We start from the raw sequence: 21,066 nt of genomic DNA, 5'->3' as shown, positions 1-21,066 counted from the left end.
ACAGTGGCAACTCCTTTTATACACAGTTATTTCCATGCAAAATTGGTGCCAGCAAACCTCTTGAACAGGCATTGTACAGATAATCTTGAGTTTTTCAGTTATATAAGAGAGAAGAGTCTGGCTAAATTATATTTTCATTTCTAAGAACTAAGGTCTAAGTTATGAGTAAAGTTTTTAAGAAAAAACCCTAACATTTTCAATTTGCTTACTTGCAGCAGTTGTTTTTATACTAATTACTTAGTTTTTAAAAAACTAATGCAGAATGAAAAGTTAATTTTAATTTTTTACAACCTAGATAGGTGGAATTTTCAGAAGCAATTTGATCATAAGTTGTACTCCCAATATACTTTAAAGATTTTCATCACCTTCAATCTTACTAAACATTTGTTTTCCTGCCCCCTAGTGCTCATACTTATTTAAATCTTCTATACAAGTCTGGTTTTGGAAACCTCCTACCATATAAGTGGTCCTACTGAAATAAAATTATTTACTCATTGCGATACTACAAGTGATCTAAGCAGTACTTTTGTTGTTGCTAATGTATGTATCATACTGCTACCTATGCAGTTATCTGAAACATAACACTGGTCAGTTACTCTTCATTTTACAAAACCAATGTAAGGCAGTTTTCTTTTTCATTTTGGACCATATAATGGAGTTTTAAATGCATAAATTGAAGCTTACTTCTAGATTTATTATTAAAACATTTTCACTGGTAGCTAAAGCTGTTAGCTATATATCAAACTACAAGTTTCCGCAGTATTTACAGTTTTTCATCCACATTAAAAGCTTTTCTATTTAATGCAATTAATTTCCCCTCTAATGATGTAGTTTGTTACAGTATTGTGCATGCTTACATTCAACAATGGGTTGACATACTACGTCTGTAATTACTCCCATGCTACCAGAAAACCAGTGAATTAAATTTATTTAGTGTTAAATGGATATGGAATGTTATACAGTACATGTAAAGACAGTTCAAGATGAGTAAAGCAGAACTAATTGCACAAGAGATTAAAGGTTCACCTCAATAATCAGTATTATCAAATCATTACAGCTTCCATCTTCAGAGTGCAAGGTATGTCATGCAAAAAAACAGCTCAAAAAAATCCCCAAACGGACAAAACCAACATTGTGGTACCAATTAAAATGCTATCATACCACAATATTTTACAAGACATTAAGTGACCATTCAGAGAGAATGAAGCATTTTAGCAATAACAAAAAAGTTTTAAACATACTTAACAGATTTTGCATGAACACCAATTCCAGCATTACTATACCTAAGGAACAGGCAACATGCTGGGAGAAAGTACTTAAAAATCAAAGCCTTTTTTATTCATAGCCAATATTACTTTCTGCAAGAGTTATGCAATCTTATTATTCAGATTCCCCACATAGCTGGGTAAGGGTCAATACATTTTTACATAGAGCATAATCACATAACCACCACATCAGCAAGACGATTTCATTATCTTGACCAGTTACTACATTTAAAACCATGGTATGATAACATGCCCTGCAAACAAATTGTCTTCTGGGACAGTGCCCTGTATGTAGAAATATAAAGCAACTAAAATATACTCCTAACCACTTTAACCCCAAATGAACTATAATTTGTATTTACATATTTCTGAAATATGTAGGTAAAAACTGCAGATGGAAGAGAAGCAGAATACACAAGAGAGCTACGATAGGGCTGACTGAACTGATCGGTGCATTCAGTAACCCCGACTGAGACTTGAACAGTGGGTTGTACCTTTTGTACTCTTCCTCCACCCAAAGTGGTCTTATCAGGACTACCAAAGGCAGCTGCTGCTGTGGAAGAGCTCCTCGTCCCGCTTACACACTCCTCGCCCAGCTGGCCGAACACAGGAAGCAGAACCTTGCACCCCAACCAGTTCCACTCAGCCAAAAGTGGATAAACAGCAGATAAACACCCTTCTACGCACCTGCTTCAACTACAGGTTGAACATTAACATGGAAGAAACACAGGAGATGACAGAATGGTTTTTAACATTTCCACCTCGCAATACTCAGATCCTGAGGGCACCAACAGGTAGATTAATTTACCAAAATAAGCATACAAAAAAGGCCAAGTTGTTTGCCCTCATATTAGGAATAAACTGTTTAACTTCCTGGCTTAAATGTAAGCAAGAGGAACTCAAGAAAGACCTCCTTGAGGTTAATTTTCCAACTACATTCCAAGAAAATAATTTACTAAAACTGTAACTTGCAAGGTCTACTAGCCTTGACGTAAGGATACAGGTTAACTATACCTATAGTTAAATAAAAAACTTCAAAAGACATTTTACAGAAATAAAATATGCAACTCTAGGAAGTAGGTGGAAAAACACTTTAGTATTCAGCTGGAATATTCTATTTTCATAGCCTATTACTCTCAGGAATGTATATTTCATAAATAAAAATACAGAACAAAATTTTGCGTATTCAATGTAAAGTTGAATATTTCTAAACCTCTTCAGATAAAATTTGCTTTCTCCCTCACAAATAAGTGATAAACCCTGAAAAAAAATTGGCTTTTCAAATCTATCGTGCATGAGAAAACACAGATGAACAAACCAACATCTGGAAAAAACATTTTGTACAAGGTTGCAGTTCTAAAACACTTATATTACAAAGCAATGTAAATAAATACCGGGCTAGTACAAAAGCTCTTATTTACAGTTTTACAAATGAAAATGTTTTCAGTGTAAATGCAGTGTTTTAAAGAACACAATATTAGTAAAATGAGTTCCTGTATAGAGCATTACAATTTCTGCTAAACTTCAATGCAGTATTGTAAAAAATTATTGTTTCAAGTTAATTTTCTGTTTATAATTTAGTACAGCCAAACCCCAGTTTATGCCTGGAATGGTATCTGTTAAAGTGCTGAAGAAGAAGACATGTCTGAAATTTTAGAAAAACATACTGTACATTATTAAAGCTGTATCAAGTAAAAAATGGTGTATTTTGTTCACATTTGCTACCACACCACCTGTGGATGAAAGTTTTTCAACAACTCATTGTCATTAACAGGATGGTAGCCATTGGTATCTTTGCATCCCAAGTCTGATGGTTTCCCAGAAGTAATTTGTCTTAAGCTTCAGTGGTGGCTTCAGGTTTCATAATCTGGTAAGTAATCAAGTATTCTGGATAAGCCTGAAAGAGTGACACACATTCTTTATTATGATTTCATTTTCTGGATAAATTCAGAATGTTTGCTAGAGAGGAGAAAAAAGTATTTATGCCAAAGAAAAAAAAAGGCAAAATGTCAAAGGTAAAATGCCTGGAGCATTCAGGAAACACAGATCCTTTCACCTGCAACTACAGCTGGAGTTTGTTTTAAGACAAAAGCAAGTCCTAGCACCTCGAAAGTAATAAAAAAAACCCAACACATTACATGCCTTTAAAAAAAAAAAGTCTGAAAAACCAAACCAAAAAGCTATTTACCTGCTCCCCTCTGTAAATTACATATTCTGCCAATGCCAATCCATTTACACTGGGTCGCCCAGTAACTGAGTGATGTCCTGGGGGAGAATGAGCCATTTTCATAGCACTGAACTGCAGGAAAGACTTGCCCAGTGTTACACGACAAAACAGCAATTGCCTGTGTTAAAAGGGAAAAAGGACCATGAATACAAAATGCTTGTGAAGCTCCAGAAAGACTGTCTTCATAATTTGAAACTTTTACTTGAGGAGAACAGTGGAACTTTAAAGCCACTTTAGTCACTCTTTGTAGTTCACAAAACTCTGAAGTTCTGTTTTGAAGGACAAAAGTTACGTTCCCTTTGGAAAAGCTCGTTAGCCCGAGGAAAGGGTTGGTAATAACATCAAAAAAATATTTATCTTAATTACTGGAAACAGCATGCTTAACAATGTACTCAAGGACTGTCACTACCTTTTCGTGTTTTTTTTATTTGTTTGGTTTTTAAAAAGAGTTTTCTGAGGGTGCCCCCCCATCACTCATACTAACAGCGTAATTCACTTGCGTTCTAACACTAGATTTCTAACAGCCAAATCAACATCAAGGCCAAGTGCAAACTCTAGGTCAACACAAAATACCTCATATTAGCATTTGTCAGTATGTTATGTTGTTTTCGTTATAAAGAGACAGAACAAGGGTACTTATTTCTTTACATATGTACTACTGCAAGGGCAATAGAATCTCAGCATTTTTGTAGACCAATGTAACGTACCATTTTGCTCAGCCAAAACTTTTGCATTTCTAACTCTTCACACAAGACATTAAAAAAACTTATTCAAAACTTTAGAAAGCATGAAAAGACTCTGACATACTCTATAACTCTAGAAGATTATTCTCTTTATTTGAGAGTGCCAGAAAAGAGTGAGCAATATGAAAAGGGGCAGAGACTCAAGGAAGGAAACTGAAAGAATGACCTTATCCCTCTGATACCAATGCAAAACAGTAGGCACACAAACACACAAAATATTCTCCTGGTTGAAATGATGGCCGCTACCACAATTAACTCCATGAAGTACTTTATTCTGAACTGATTGTGTCAATAAGATATAACAGGTGTTCTGCAGAAAAGTGGATTTAAGAATTCAATTAGTGGTAGAGAGTCCCCAAATCCACATCTGTATTTTAGTGTGTGAAGCAGCAGTGACACGGAGGCTGACTGTTACAAAGTACATCCTCCTCAAAGAAACACAACATCTGAGTATCACTGAATTTCTCCTTTTTCTGTAGCAGGCAATGGACTAAACCCTCACATTGCTGCATCTTTCACACAAGCATCTAGCAGATCCTCTTCACTCTCTGGCTACCTAAGTATGATTTTTACAGTAAGTTAATGGCAAAGGTTTGGTTAAAGGTTCTTTAAGACTTAAATATCAACGTTTTCTGAAAGTCTGGATTAGGCCCAGGTTATAGAGTGCTGAGAAGGTTTGTTTACCAAGCAAATCTTTCTTCAGAGAGAGACTGCTAACTTGATGGTCTATAACACAATATACAAAGGCATTCTTTTGAATGACTTACCTGTGGCAAACGTAGCAAGATCTATCTTTGTGAATCGGACATCCAGTGCCACCTCCAATTCCATACACATATTGATTGCTTTTGGAAGAATTTTCAGCAAAATAAATCCCAGCTCCAAACATGCCGCCTATATAGGCATGTCTCTCATCAAAGCCTTTGTGAATGATTGCATTCACAAATGGAGAGCCTAAGAGAAAGGAAGTAAAATATTGAAAATACAGTATACAGATTTTTGTACGTGTCACAATTCATTCAATCATCCATTCTGAACTGTTTTTGGTACCATTTTTCTACACATACAAGGAAATCAATCTCCAGAAATTCTGACCTCAGATTTACACGGCCAATTTGCTACAGATATAATACAAATGACAGTAGCTGATAAGTGTACATTTTTAACAAAGACGTACAAAGGATAATATCTGAGACAACTCTTGCTGCAAGAGAAGGCTTTATGAATCTGCACTCCCTTTGGCAGAGCTTCATTCTAACCAAGATTCATTGAATGCATTGCTACACAAATCCCGTCTTCTTCCTAACGCTAAGAAGATTGCATTTAAAAAGCAATAAACATAAACCAATATTTATTTACTTGCAATTGTCATAAAATTTAGCCTTAAAGAATAATCCGTTCAAAATGGTTGCATTCTGCATCTCAAGACACCTGATACCCATTAATTTTCACAAAAAGTACAGGTTTTTTAGTAAGGATTTTTATAACAGTATATATAAATATGAAAGCACCTTTAGAGAAAAACTGTTCTAAGAGAACATGGCATTTCAGAGTTATGTTGGGAATTACAGTGAAAATAATCCAAAGCCTCATCCTCCAGCCTAAAGATGATAAAACCGTATATGGAGCAGAAGAACATTCCAGATGAGAATGAGAAAAACCTATGACAATTGCTTGTCATCTTCTGCAAGTGGTGTACGTGGTTAGACACATGTTAATGCTTAAAAAAAATTATATAAACTAAAGACTTACACACACACACAAAAAAGAAAGAGAACACTCATAAGGCATTAATTACTTTGTTCCAGGGATAATTTTGTTATTATCTAACTAATTTAAGAGACTTTCCTTTAAAGACAGGTCATTCCATTAAGAGGATGTTTCTTCTTACAGGGGTACAGACCACAGTGAAAAGACAGGATTTAGGTATCTACAAGTTTGAAGTTTGGGCAAGCAGTTAATTATTGTGTTATCACTGCTCCCAACAGTAACATAATATGTTGGGAACTATGTAGCTTTCATTGTAAGGATGTACTGTGAACTTGCTTAATTTGCTCATCAGGACAAACTACGTATTTGTGCATGGGAGAGCTTTCAAGTGGCTTTAATTTGCTAATTATAAGCTATCTTTTCTGGAATGATGAATGAGAACTAACTTACCAAATTATAAAAACAAGGAAACAAAAAAATCCCACCCCAAACCCCAAAACAACCCATAGCAGAATAAAGTTTGACCCTTAATCATTTTGGTCATACAGCCGATAAAACAGAATTAGTAACTTAACCAAGTAGGCGGCACACCCCTTAAATCTCCATTCATAATTGCTAAAATGTTTTCACGTAGAACTTTGAAGTCTCCTTTAGGGAGAGACAAGGAGATGCAAATTTCAGAAGAAAGATGCAGTGCGTTATATGTCCCCATTGTGACGTATACAAACACTTGTTTATATAAAAACTAATGCAAAACCTAGAACCTATTTCCTTTGAGATAATTTACTTTGTTTGAGCCAGTAGAAACCCTCCAATAAAGAGTGTTGATGGTGAAATGAGTTCATAAGGTGCATTTCAATATCTCACCATGAAACAGCATCCTTTCATTAGCATGGTTATGATTCTCTTCAGACACCTCTTTCCTCCTGTGAGTATATCTTTCCCATAGTTTTTTGTTGCATACTTTCTGAATCTGAAAGAGTCAAAATGTAAGTTCTGCCCTGAAACTGAAAACTTCTGTTTGCTTTGCTTGATAGATGTTTAAGCTAGAGCAGCTATACCACAGTACACTTACACTGCCACTTAAACAAGAATACTTAGAACTCAATGAAACACAAATTCTCTAACTTACCCTGCGGAAGTCGAGTGTTGTAGCAAACTTAAGTAAATCATAATTATATGCTTCATTAAGAATCAATTCATTTTAAACATCTGTTGAGCAATACTTCTTAATTTAAATTTAGTCACAATTCTACTTGAGTATCACTCCAAACATAGCTTGATGCCAAATCACTAGTAAAACGATTATCTAGTAAATTAAGAAGTGTCTTCCATGAAGAATTCTAGAACATTTTTAAAATAAAGTAAATTATGTACTCTCTGCAGAGGTATGCTGGACATTGGCAAAGCCTTATGTGTGTAGATATAGCATATCAATTCTACTGGGGAAACTGTAACATCAGTTCAGAATAAAACTTAGTAGCACTTACTTGCAAATCAAAATCTCTATCATTTCAATGAAAATGACCATTTCTTCAGGGGAAAAAAAAAAAATGAATGCAAGCCAAAATTCCACTAAATTATTTAAAGCAAGGCTGTCTACTATCTGGTGTTTTAAGCTGCTTTGGTGTTAAATCAAGCCAAAATAGGTACCCTTAATTCCATGCTTCAAGAGGTTTGCTTTCACTTCTTGCTGTTTTTTTTCCCCTGCCATTCCCTCAACAGAAACCTTCTTTTGTTTCCTATAAAACCTTCTGTATTTTTCTTCAAACATTCTGCAGTTTTCTGTGAGGTCCTTCTATGTCAGTTTCTCGTAATATTTCTTAATTACTATTAACCCATAAGCAGTTTTTCCATATAATCTTATTCTTTGAATTTCCCTGGAAGATGACCTTTTTCTTGTGCATGTCTCAGAACAGCACATCTTGCCACATTACGGAACTCAATAAACAAATGTAGAGCATTTTATGACATTTTATTGTCAGCCAAAACTCTAAAGGTGTAACCACTGACCATAAAAATGCAACAGCTACCTTTAAGATGTTGTATCTGTTGAAGACTCCGCCAGCATGTCCTCCGTCTCTATGCTCTCGGACAGTACTCTGCATCTGAAGATTGAGAATTTTAAGAAGGATCACTTTGTTTCAATAAGTTTCTAGGCAATGACTGTATGTTAAGTAATGCCAGATTTTGTGGATGTACATGAACAGGTTTAATGATTTTTTAAAAACTGTATCTTGAATATTCCATGGTCTAGTTTTCAAATTGAAAAAGTCTGTCACTAATCTATTTAGAACATTGTTTCTTCAGAATTCTGTCCTGTGTGATTATGTCACTTTGGAAGGAAGTGACTTAAAACTGTGTATAACAGACAGGCAATCAGTAGCATAAAATTTGTGTGTTATATCAAAGAGTTTTTCTATACAGTAGAGGTTTTAAAAATACTACAAGCAATAATAACCTAAGTAAAAAAAAAATTTACGAACATCATGAGCACAGATTATAAGTGGTGCAATCGAAGTTGGAAATTTGAAGTATCCTTATGCAAGTTTTTCTTAGGCTTAGAGATGTTTATTGCACTGTTAAATTTTCTATCGATACTTCTTTATCCTCTTAAGTAGAAATAACAAAATTACTGAGAGACCACAAAGAAAGGTATACCTCTTCTTCTACTGATTGAAATTCCTTATCTTCAGTGGAAAGATCTATGAGAATAGTTCCGCTTCCAGAAGTATTTAGAGTCAGGTATGGGTTAAGTCCTGTGAATATAACAAGACACAACAGTTTCAGAAACTGCTTTAAGACTGCTGATTTGGAATGATAACCAGTAAGAGATTTTTCTTTTTAAAATGGACCATTTTCTCAGAACTCAGTTTACAAGATAAAGAGGTTAGCTGCTAAGGAAGGCAGATATTACCAATTACTTTAATTACCTTCCATCAGCCACATACATTTTTGTGGATGTCAAAGTGCAATCCCTCAAATAATTTCATTAGTTTCAAACCAACTTTTTCAGCATCTCTGTTTATAACCTCTACCCCTACATTACCATGCATACACTATAAATGCCATCAGAAGCACAGGAGCTCGGTCTAGATGCAGATCAATGGCAATCATTTTCATTGATCTGTGGATACCGATCAATCATTCTCTCAACAAGAATAAACATTTCAGACACACTAACCCATCTGCCTGTGCTTAGCTCAGTATGTTAATGCACATGACAGGGAAACTGTATGTAAGCAGTTGCTTACGTAAGAGTTCATTTCAACTCTAGGCAGTGAAACAATGAGCAACCTGTCCCTGTGCAGAGTCCATGACAACTGATGGCAACGGCATCATGAACAAGAGAATTGACTTGAAGTGCTAACTCAGTAGGAATATTTTTCCCATTGATCATGCAGAAAGAGCTGACAAAAGAACTAAGATAGTCTGTGAACCTAAAAGGCCCGAGTCTGATATTGAATGCTTAAAGGAAACTTCTCTCTCATTCCAAATACACAAAAAAAAAAAAATTATGCAGAATCCATTGTCAATTTACATACAGACTTCAATCACAACTGGCAAGTAATGGCAATGTAATTACTGGACATAAGAATACAAAGACAGTGTGTATCAGGTGTCTTTTTGCCCATAGCCTTCCCAGACAACTAGCAGGTGACCAGAGTCAGATGCTGGGTGTGTCATAATCTCTCTAGAAAGGAATAATGTGGGGAAAAGGGAAATTACAGATTCATCCACAGTCAGGAGCCTCATGTTAGTAGTGTGCAATGGGAATAGAGTGTTCAGGAGCAAGAAACTCTGGCAAGAAAGTACCAAAATAAAACTCTTCCACAAAAGCCCTACTAACAAAATAATGGCTATATTGTGTTCAGGAAGAGATGACAAAATACCAATGCAAACATACTCAAGTGCAAGAGCACAAGGGCAAGATATAGAAAATTGACAAAACAACCGAATGACAACAATCCTCCCCGCCCCAAAAATACACCCTAGAAAAAAATTAAGAGCTGTTGAAATATTCAGTTTAAGTACTTACACCTGTGGTTAATGTTACAAATGAAAATGTCAGGCCTTTTATAGCAAGACAGCAAGACTCTAGGAAGAACGGGGGTGGGAGTGGTGAAGGATTTAGATGTTTGACATTCTGTCTATATACAGACATATTAAAATGTGTACAAATATACATGTTCAAGAATACATCGGTCCTACTTGGAAGGCAAACCCAGTATACGATTACTGGTTGTTTAAACTTAGAACTCAAACAGGACATGAGGCTGAAGTGACACCTTAAAAGTTACTTCTATTCAAAATACTCAATGAATCTGTCAAAAACCATCTGAGAATTAAGAGAAAATTATGAAGATTCACTTAGATACTTCATTACTAGGAAAAGGATTATCTTAAGGGTTGGTTAATACTGTTTCAAGGAGCAAAAAGATAATTTAGAGCTTGGGATAGTGACTCTCATACTATGGAGTGCAGATTTTAGAATGAGAATTCACAGATGGTGTCTCAAGAGGGAAAAAAATCCTACCAATTCTAACTAATATATTCCATTTCAATGAAACACAGCAAAACAATCGTAAGTGATGTTTCAGTGAAACAAGGAGGAAAAAAGGTCTAGGGGTTTTTTTGTCTCTTATGCAGCCATAGTTAAATGAAGCATACCATTCCCAGGATTGCGCTGGTATCAACAGTGCTGAACAAATAAAGAAGCTTTAGCATAAACTTCAATAGAAGTTGAAGCTGTTAAAGCAATTATGTTAATTTTGGTTCACTGGAAGCACACCAACTGTATTTTTAAAGAAAAGTATATATAAGAATTTCAGCTGGCTTTCTGAGAGAGCAAACACAGTATTCTTTTGCAGAACCCAATGGATCAGTACATAATAGGCCCTAACCCATCAACAGAGAATGTGCTCTGCTCTACCAGAGTGCTCCAATGAAGATAAATACTCCCTACCTCAAAAAGGTTACAATCACTTTGCACTACAACTACACTTTACCTAAGTAAACACAAAACGGTGATCATGAAGGAAAAACTGAAAGGCAAGATTCACAGCAATTCACAGCACAAATAAAAGCACTCACGTTTCAAGTCAGAAGACATTCTTATCATTTGAAGTGCCATTTTCTAGGACAAGTTTTATTATAAATTCTTTTTAATGAGATACAATTTGGAATAACCTAAAGCATTTATAAAAATACATTCTATAAAAGCAGTGTTACATAATAATTTGAAACAAGTATATACCTTGCTGTCCAGAAATGAGTCTTTCAACTCCTTTAATGATTTTATGCCTATGGCCATAAGCATTAATTCCAATTTCCTTCAATTCTTTGTGTCCCATTTCAACCAATACATCCAATGTTATCTATAATGAAAGCAGCATAATTTTTTTTGTACAACAGCATAAACAGACTAGAACAGCTGCCAATGACAGTGAAAATATACCTCACAATAGTTGAGAAAAAAAGCAAGTGTGAAGAGAACATGAACATTGGAGACTTTAGTGTATTATTCTTGTACTTTACTTTTATTCAGCTGTTTTCTCTAAACTTTTGTCTTTAAATAAATATGCTACAAACTACAATCGTGTAACTTGTATTGCTTGCAAAGATCATGTTTCTGATTGAGAAATACAATTTTCTAGATATATACAAGCCAACAGAAACAAAACCAGAAACTACTAATCAACACTGACTACTTATTTGCTCCACTATTTATACCACAGAAAGGAAACATGCCTACACTCTCAAACTGATATGGACATTATTGCCCCAGTTTTTATATATACCTATGTTTTAATATACATTTTTATTATATATCAATTAAAAAAAACCAGTTACACTCCTTTCCTTCATTCCAATTTCGCTCTGACATTCACTCATTTTAAATCTGTCTCATCATGTTATTCTAAACAGTCAGTATTTATTTCCTTGCTTTCTAGCCGAGTATCTCAAAATAAATATAGCTACTTACCTGTTCTCTCTCAAATATGTCAATTAGATGTTCAAGGCCAAGGTTCCGCACAAACTGATTTATGCTAAAATCTACACCTGAAACTGGGTAAGAAGAAAAACTCACAATAAACTTTCATACATGTACTGTAAAATAAAGTTATTGCCACGGACAGCGCGAGATGCGTATACGAGACAGAAATTCCTAGTCTTCTGAAAATGGGGAATAAATATCTATATTACTAACCAGTGGCAACTATTACTTAATCTACCCTAGTACTCTAAGATTTCTAGCCCTCACAAGAGCAGTCTTTGTGCTTCCACGAAATAAGCAACTATCTAGCTACCAGAAATGCATGTTCAAACAGAAAATATTTTGAGAACTAAAATGTTATAGAAGTAACCTTTTCAAGATATCTGATCCAAGAATAGCCTCTTAGAAACTAGATAAAGTTTGTCATAAAATACTGCTTGGTATGGAGCCAAATTTCATTTGGCTTCTCTTTTAAAACACAATTCACCATTTTGGTTCTGTACAGAAAAAGAAGGAACATTTTAAAGATTCTGTAAGGGCAAAGTACTAAAACCTTATACTACATGAGTTTTAGACTTCTGTTCCTTGTTAATGACATCATAAGGAATAGGGATACTGCATATGTCATGGGAACTGTGTTCACGCATGGGAAACTTCACACTTGTGTGTTCTTTTTACCATACGGTAGAAAATGTTATTCATTCCTGAGAAAGCCTCACCTTCTTTCTTCTCCAGAACAGCAGCTCCCTCTGCACTGTTTGTACCAACAACAGAAGGAAGTTCAGAAAAACTACCAGACAAGTTGTCAAGACTACTTGCAGCAGACAGACTGGAAGGACTGGACGGAACAGAAGACAGGGAATCAGCTGTAGAACCCGTCGTCTGAGACACACTGATAACCTGAGGTTTGTAGCAAGTCGGTAAGGCGGAAGGAGGCATTGCTGCTGTCAATAATGCGCTGACATCATCTGCCTAAATAGCAGAAAACAATTTATTAAAACAGAGGAACACTTTTACACAATGTTTATTCCTGGAATGCATTATCATTATTCCAGACTTCTTAACTATACTGCAAAATAAATAAATGCATATTGGAAAAATATGCATTTTACAACGCAGTTTACAAATGGCCTTTTGTGCCAACAGCATACATGACACTGTAAAATGTTTATATTAAAAACAGTCATAAGATAAAAAGTAAAGACTTCAATATTTCTAAAAAACTTTAGGGACAGTTAAACAGAATTAATTTTATAGGAAAAACGAACAGCGTAGCACAAATACTGGCAACCAGAATTTATGAAACGGAACAGTTACTCTGTGTGTAGCTTTGAATTGTATTATAATACTTAGGAAAAAAAACACTAAAAAAATTAACAGCCAGATAGTTTCCTAAATTTATGTCGCTACAAAGTTTGCTTACATTCTATTGCCACAACTTTTGCTTTCGTCAAACTATAAGTACCTAATTAAAAGCATCAAATTAGAAGCATGAATTCCTTTTGTTGGTGTGTCCACCCCCCCCCCCCCATCTTCAAATAAGAAGTCTTGAGCAAGAAAATATTTAAAAAAGGTTTATAAAGGCTCTACTGACTTTCCTTACCAGGCACGTATAGACACCAGAGAAACCACAGAATTTTAAATTTGGTAGAAGTTGCTGTATTACTGTTTTTTTTAAAGGATAGTTTTTAAATGAGCTGTCACAAATGGCAGGTAAGTACAGATTTCCCAAGAAGAGCCCCATCACTTACAGTAACGAGGTCCAATGGTGTTTGTCCTTCTTGGTTTTTCAGAGTAGGATCAGCCCCATGTGCTAGTAACAAGGCACAAAGCTGTGTCCTTCCTTTCTGGGCTGCTTCATGCAGAGGCGTGAAAGCCCATTTATCCGTAGCATTCACACATGCGTTATACTTTATAAGTAAAGCTGCTACATCAACATGCTGGGAAATAAAAACACCTGTTAAATTCCAAGGTGCCACAGTGTATTAAACTAACTCAGAACTATTACTGAAACTTCTCTGTAATCCTCATTCTGAATTTTCTTAGAATACATTTACTTTTTAATTATGATAAAAAAAAGTATTAAAACAAGGTGTTTTCTTCCTCACCTATAACATACCAGTAAAGAGTTAAAATTTCTTCTCTTGTGAAAAAAGGATGGACTACAACAGAATCCCAAATCCAGGGGAATCTGAAGGAAAAAAAGCCTGAATGTGAACGTCCAGTTTGGAAAGTATTCCAACTGTTTTGATTAACGACTTGATCCAAGCACAAAGATCCAGGAAGTCCACAAAAACAATTAGTGTCTCAACACCAGCCAAGTAAGTGAAAATGAGATCTTGCTGATAAAATTTGACTGTCACAGGTAAGGAAACACATTTTATGGAACACCTTTCAGGCTGCTGGCTTTCTAAGTGTTCATGTTCAGAAAACTCAATTCTGTAAACTCCAACCATGACTACAAATTCAAGAGTCTTCACCTATACAACGAGCTGACTATGACTGAATTTTTTTTTTGTTTTACAAGTAAGATTACATTACAACTCAATGGCAAAAGCTTTCTAGAGAGTTCCATTGGCTCACAATGCTGTCAATGGAATTTATCACTTTTATTTATTTATTTATTTAAAAATAAACAAAGCCTCAAAGTTTGAGATATTTACCCCATAAGATGCCGCATTATGCAGAGGAATCAAACCTCCTTTATCCTGTGCATTCACATCTGCTCCATGCTGTAACAGGTACTCTGCAACCTCCAAATTGTTGTAACCAGCTGGAAGGTTGCAAAAGGACAGAATAAACAGAACATATTAAAAAAATATCCTCAACGGGTTGTAGAGAAGTAATAATTCACTTATATTACTTGAAAGTTAAGATGTCAATCCCAGTGAAGAAAGTGTATTATTATCTATTAGTGAAGACAGTGTCACCCTATTTAAGAGTATTTGGTTTAAAAACCTCTGTCAATAAAAGATTCTCTTTGGCTAGAGAGAATAGGAAATTAAAGTCATTAGAGTTAAACAGTTCAGAAGAGGAACATAAGATTAATATGCATAAAAGTCTTTTTTTTTTTTTTTAAGAGAAAATATGGAATCCTCTAGCTGAGGCTACACTTTAAACTTGCTTAGACATAGAAAGTTCAGCCATAATAACGAGTAACTCTGATCAAACCGGTTAATTAAAACACTGACCTGCTAAATGTAGTGGTGTTGAATGCCGTCCTTGTGTGTCCCGACAGTTGACATTGTCAGGTGAACACAGCTTTTTTACTCGGGCCAAACAACCTTTCTTCGCAGCATCTAGTAGAGCTGCATCTCCTCTAAGTAGGTCTTGAATATCAGTATCACCATCTTTAACAAGGTCTAGAGGAGTATTTCCATCTCTGTTTTTCTTTGTAGGGTCAGCTCCATGCTGTGCACATCAAAAACAGGTGGTAAGTACATAAGCAGAATAAACACCTTGAATCTTAGGCATCTTACGCCTTACTGAGCAAATATTCTGACACATATTTGAATCCTTCAGAGACAGCCTCCCATTTACTGTGTGAGAAAGTTGCTAATAGTATCCCTTTTACTGAAAACATACAGTTAACTACAATCATTTAGAAACCACAAAACACAAATCAATTTCTCAAAGAAGCCCAATCGCATTTCAGGCTGAACAAGAAAGAAAAGAAAATAACCTCTCCCCAGCATATGTAATACCTGCAACAGGAGTTTGCAAATCTCGTATTTTCCTTTTGCTGCAGCTTCATGCAAAGGAGTGAATTTCCACAAGTCAGCCACATTGACAACTGCACCATGTTTAACCAGCAGTTCGGCAACTTCATAGTGACCATATGAGCAGGCATTATGTAAAGGGACGAGTCCTCTGGAAACAATTAAAAAAAGAGAAAAATTATCTTTAAAAACTGGGTCTTTTTTCACAAAGTGATATAAACTTAAAACACAGTGCACCTTCAACAAACCAACCATAACAAAAACATTTTTTTCAATAGTCGAATATAGTAGGAATATCTACTGCCAAAGTGGTAAAAATGCAATTAGCAGCGTCACTGAAGAGAAGTCAAAACACACTACCAGAGAAATTCTTGACGCTCTAGTCTCAAGTACTGCAAAATGCTTTTGCAGATACTCTGAACAGCTTCATTCTAATGGAACTTTGCATGAAAATAAAAAAATGAATGTCTGAAGAAAGATGGGATGCTTATCAGCTAGCAATATTCAAGAACTGACAGATATCAGCAATTACAATTGCCAAGAAAATATACATTTGAGTATTTACCCCTTGTCTTTTGCATGCACATCAGCTCCATGCTGAAGAAGATATTCGACAACGGATACTCTATTATATCCGGCTGCAAAATGAAGTGGTGTAGACTGACGTCCTTCAATATCTCTGCAGTTCACACTTTGAACTGTACATAGTTTCTGTGAAATCCCCAAAACAAAATATACATCACTATATATAGTACTGGCACACTTAATCTAGTCATAAAATGTTGTTATACACATCTAATTTTGAAAAATTGTTTTCCTTACAAAGAAAGTTTATTTCTTCATTTATTTTTACAGAAATCCTTTACTATTCACAGATTGTGTCCCAAGAAAAAAATAATTAAATACTCCCTCCTCCCAAATCCACACCTGTGACTTCTTATTTACGCTTTTTATAGAAGACAGACTTCTGGAAGTGGTGAACATTACATTTTGTCATCTGTAATATTTGTGCAAAACAAAGGCTTTAGGACAGGGATCACAACTCTAAAGCAGTCAGTGAAGGGTGTTTCATTGCTTGTTTTGAGAAATTATAGTTTGGGATATAATTCCCTTTTATTTTTAGGACAGGTTTAAGCTTACTTTTACAGTATCCACATCTCCAGCCTTTGCAGCCTCCAGCAGCTGTCGATCTGCATCGGAATTACCTAATGGGATACCTTCTGCAAAATAAATGAGGTTGCATGACAGGTACGTGTATGTAGTTGAATGAATTTGCTAAGACAGGAAATCATTTGAGTATTTCAAGGATTTCCCTTAAAAAAAAAAAGTTAACCAATTATAGACATGTTTTGCCTTTTCTTACCATCTACAACTGTACCTATTAGCTTTAACAGTGTTTGCAAAGCTGCCTTTAGCAACTTGCTTCCTATGCATTCTGAAGTACCGTGGAACCAACTAAACGTTCTTACTTCAGTTTCAGAATTAGACTACATCAAGAAGCTTATACCTATGTGTATAATGTCCAAACCTTACTCTTGAAAATCCATGTACCCTGTTGCCTCTGCTCACAAATGCAAAGCAGCCATTTTTGCTTTTGGAACTCATTTTCTACTTACAAGATTCCCCTCTTCCTATGTCAGGATTTTTCCAAAATGATTCCAGGTGGCTACACCATGAAACATTCTAAGCATTTCTGACAATCTGTGTAGCTGAACACTAGAGAGTAAATGATATTCTTAACTACACCTAGAGCAGGCACTCCCCCTGTGGATGTGGTTATGGAATAAGAACTGCACAACCCAGTACTGTCTTTTGTAGAAAGTACTTTTTTTTTTTTTGCACGCTTGTGTTCACTATTATTTCTTGATGACACTTGAAATGGCAAGTAAAATGAAGCACCGCATTACTTCAGAAGTGGATCTTGAATAAATCAGTTGTACCTTGTAGTAGCTGTTGCACACTTTCAGTCCCCATTTGTAAGGCTGTAAAGCCCTGCAGAGACACAATGGAAGGATCACATCCAGAACTCAACAGCAACCTGCACGTCTGAAGATGACCACAATGTGCTGCTCTATGAAGAGAGGTCTGGCCAAGATTATCTAATGCATTAACCTAAAAATAACAGACAAGAAATATCACCATCAAAACTTAGTATTAAAGCTGTTTTCATTGCTGACTGGGAGAGTTTCACAAGTATTCTTCTTACTTTCATTAAAAGAACATATTCAGCGTATTTCCAAAGGTCATGACATTTCAAAAGATAAAATTTAAACAAAAGCAGTTCATAAAGTTATAACTACATTTACTGAGGAAGAGCAGCCCTCTTTTAGAAGCATGTGAATAATCCAGCATAAACAAAGTTACAGTAATTTTACCATATACAGAAGTAGGCCATTATTTTGCTCACGGTAGCAAAAATCCTTAGTGCCAACATGTAGAACAGCTTGTACCTGCATTGGCTTATTGTGGTCTTTCAGATTGAGGACTTTCTATGAGTTTCAGTCAAAGTGTATTTAGCGATTTAAAACTCTGCACCCAAAGGTTACTTGTATTCCCTACTGTTCCTCTGGTTTTGATCATTGCTTTGGAAACTTCACAGCAGTCAGGCTGTAATCAAATTTACATGAGAGAGAGATTCAACTAGTTTTGGAGCATTCAAGCATTATAGAGAGCATCTCCTTTCCACTTTTTATTTTTGTGGAAATTTGAACTAAACACTTGTGTATTTGAACTAAACACTGTGTTATGATTTAACATTTTGCCTTCACTGTAATTTTTACTGCACAAATCATCACGTAACGTCTACCTGTTTTACCGTTCAGTCTAGCTTCTTGTTGTTCATATATATCGCCTACTTTTTTTCCCCAAGCATTTCATTACTACTGCTGGACAATGAAGCCCCGAATAAGACACTCTACAAGCTTTCAGTTAACAGTGAGAAGAACCGCATCCACACTTCTTATAAAATAGAACCAAAACAATGATGATGCCTCAATTTACAGGGCTGTACTGATGGACTGATGGCCTATGTCTTAGGCATATAAATCTACAGCTTTCCAAAATGAATTATTTTAGAAAAGTCTGTCCACTCGGCTGTCCATTCTCATGCTACGAAAACCTATATAGTAAGCAAACCTCAACAAAAAAAAAAGTATTGATAGTAACTCATACCTTAGCTTCATGTTTCACAACTACTTCAACAACATCATTATGAGCCTTTTCTGATGCCACATGCAGAGGAGTCAAGAAGCTTTAAAAAAAAAATAAAATTAAAAATGTATTTTGCAAAATCTTCTAAACAAACACTTAGGAGTATTCATTTGTAACCACTCACTCTTTTGTTTTTTCATTGATGTTGGCTCCTTTCCTCAGCAGCAATTCACATACTTGTTTTCTCTTAGGATATGGAGATGCAGCAGCACAGTGCTGAGAACATTAAAAATTGTAGCATTAACAACTAGCTAGCAATATACAGGTTTTACTGCTTGCTTATCAGCTGGCAGTTAAGAGCTGGTTGTGTGCAAAGTCAACAGAAAAAAAAAAAACCAAACATGTAGAAGCTTATTAATTTGGGAGATTCCACATGGGCTTTTGGATTTACTCTGGTATTTTCCAGAGCTCCTTCTCCAATAATTGCTGGAAACCTTGAAGCTTTACAAACAAAGCTAACATACGTAGCTTGCTGTTGCTTAAAACTGGACTATTCTACAGAAAAACAGTCATTTAGACAACCTAAATTAAACAGGCAATTTCAATTAGTCTTAACATTAACCTTAAGAACAAAATCTTAATCAATGTCACTTGTTTAAAACTAGACACTGGATATTCCAGGTTGATCTGAATTACACTGTTAGACACTGAAATTTTTAGTTCTAAACTATTACCTAGTATGTTTAGGTCAGCCACAATATATGCAAAATAATTAATAAATCCTGAGATATTACCAATGCTGTCTCATGTGTTTGAGGATGCTTGAAGTTCACTGTCTCCAAAGAAAGATGTTTCTTTATACGAGCTACATCTGATTCTCTTGCAGCCTGTAGCAGTGAGTGACCTTTGAATTCATCTTTAAAAAGAAATAAATACATACCAGAAGGTTACACTCCTTAACTCAAGAAGGATCAAGAGGATTGTTTCTTTCAGTTAGATAAAAATATTCATTTTATTCAGCAGACCATGGTGCAGACATTTTCAACTCAGAGCTGAGCTTTTACATCACTTGACAGAACTTGTTAGCTAAGTCAAAACACTACAGGAATGCGCTTTGTTTCTAAACCAAAGCCAGAGACATCCAAACTGGCTGAACAAGATCTATTTCATTCACCACTGTTCCAGGTTCCACTCTTTGCATATATACCAATTCAAGAATATATAAATCTCTACTTTTGATCTGTCTTTGGAAAACCATTTCTAGATGCTAACATGAAGTCCAATGTAGTATTTACTGATAATTTTTGTACATATCCCAGAAAGTTATTGTTTGAGCACTCAAGGACAGAATTGGAGGGCATTCTTTTCAGCTCCTTAAGTTTGCTGGACAAAAATCAATGCCTTTCATCAATTTCTTTGAACTTTCAGTGACTGTGGCATACTCAAACATATTCAGCATTCTAAACAATTATGTTTTTTCTTTTCTTCAAACAAAATAAAGTGGAATAAAAATGAGTATTTCAACAGTCTTGATGCAATGACAGCAGCAAGTATGGAAAATGAAAGTGTATGGCAAGGTTGCGAGGGAAAGCGTGTATTCAGGGAAGAAAAGCTACAAAACCCATCACAACCACATGACTACAAAACTGACAATAAAATTATTTTAAATGCCTACATTGAGAAAATCTAGTAATCTCAAATTACAAACAGTGAAATGTACTGTCCAACATGGCACACTTGCTCGGAAAGTATAAGCATTTTCCAAATCTGATTTCTGGCAGGTCACTGTCTAGGGAACCTAAGTACACATTACAATCTATAACTGCAGAACTGATCTCACTTTATACTCACATGCTAATCGTTCTTTTAATTGGGGTGTTGGAGCCAAATCAATGGTGCTTTTGTTGTGACAGTTCAACAGCGTTGGGTCAGCACCGTAACTTAACAAAAGAGAACATACTTCCACTCTGTTCTTAGAAGCTGCTTCATGCAGAGGGGTGAATTGCCACAGATCCATTGCATTCACACATGCTCCATGCTTGAAAGGGAAAGGGGTAAAAAAGATGCAATATCAAAACCAGATCATTAGAAAAGACTTCTGTCATTTGTTTCAATGCAGTAGACTGTTAAAATAAAAATCAATGCTTGTATGCAAACTGTATCCAAGAAGTTCTCCATTCATTAATTTTCAGTATAACACAACATTTCAGGACACTGCAGTTTTTAATCCTCTAGTGTCTCACAGGTACATTCA

General features: G+C 35.4%; 1 protein-coding gene across 1 annotated transcript in view; it reads right to left on the bottom strand.

Annotated features, from left to right (window-relative positions):
• Window positions 1-911: 911 nt before the first annotated feature.
• Window positions 912-21,066, bottom strand: part of TNKS2 (tankyrase 2) — a 32,816-nt gene continuing 12,661 nt past the window's right edge. The window contains exons 8-27 of the mRNA XM_072869367.1: window positions 20,664-20,850; window positions 19,607-19,728; window positions 18,997-19,088; window positions 18,834-18,912; window positions 17,603-17,774; window positions 16,803-16,882; window positions 16,228-16,373; window positions 15,648-15,813; window positions 15,135-15,354; window positions 14,607-14,716; window positions 13,695-13,883; window positions 12,663-12,915; window positions 11,932-12,014; window positions 11,203-11,323; window positions 8,607-8,704; window positions 7,979-8,053; window positions 6,813-6,918; window positions 5,003-5,189; window positions 3,454-3,610; window positions 912-3,162 (exon numbers count right to left, since the gene is read on the bottom strand). Coding sequence (XP_072725468.1) covers window positions 3,100-3,162; window positions 3,454-3,610; window positions 5,003-5,189; window positions 6,813-6,918; window positions 7,979-8,053; window positions 8,607-8,704; window positions 11,203-11,323; window positions 11,932-12,014; window positions 12,663-12,915; window positions 13,695-13,883; window positions 14,607-14,716; window positions 15,135-15,354; window positions 15,648-15,813; window positions 16,228-16,373; window positions 16,803-16,882; window positions 17,603-17,774; window positions 18,834-18,912; window positions 18,997-19,088; window positions 19,607-19,728; window positions 20,664-20,850 — 2,706 coding nt within the window. The 3' untranslated portion in view covers window positions 912-3,099. The remainder of the gene's footprint in view (window positions 3,163-3,453; window positions 3,611-5,002; window positions 5,190-6,812; window positions 6,919-7,978; window positions 8,054-8,606; window positions 8,705-11,202; window positions 11,324-11,931; window positions 12,015-12,662; window positions 12,916-13,694; window positions 13,884-14,606; window positions 14,717-15,134; window positions 15,355-15,647; window positions 15,814-16,227; window positions 16,374-16,802; window positions 16,883-17,602; window positions 17,775-18,833; window positions 18,913-18,996; window positions 19,089-19,606; window positions 19,729-20,663; window positions 20,851-21,066) is intronic.

The sequence above is a fragment of the Ciconia boyciana genome, chromosome 8, assembly GCF_034638445.1.
Source record: "Ciconia boyciana chromosome 8, ASM3463844v1, whole genome shotgun sequence".
In the NCBI taxonomy this organism is placed as follows: domain Eukaryota; kingdom Metazoa; phylum Chordata; class Aves; order Ciconiiformes; family Ciconiidae; genus Ciconia; species Ciconia boyciana.
This window is presented reverse-complemented; position numbering and strand designations above follow the sequence as displayed.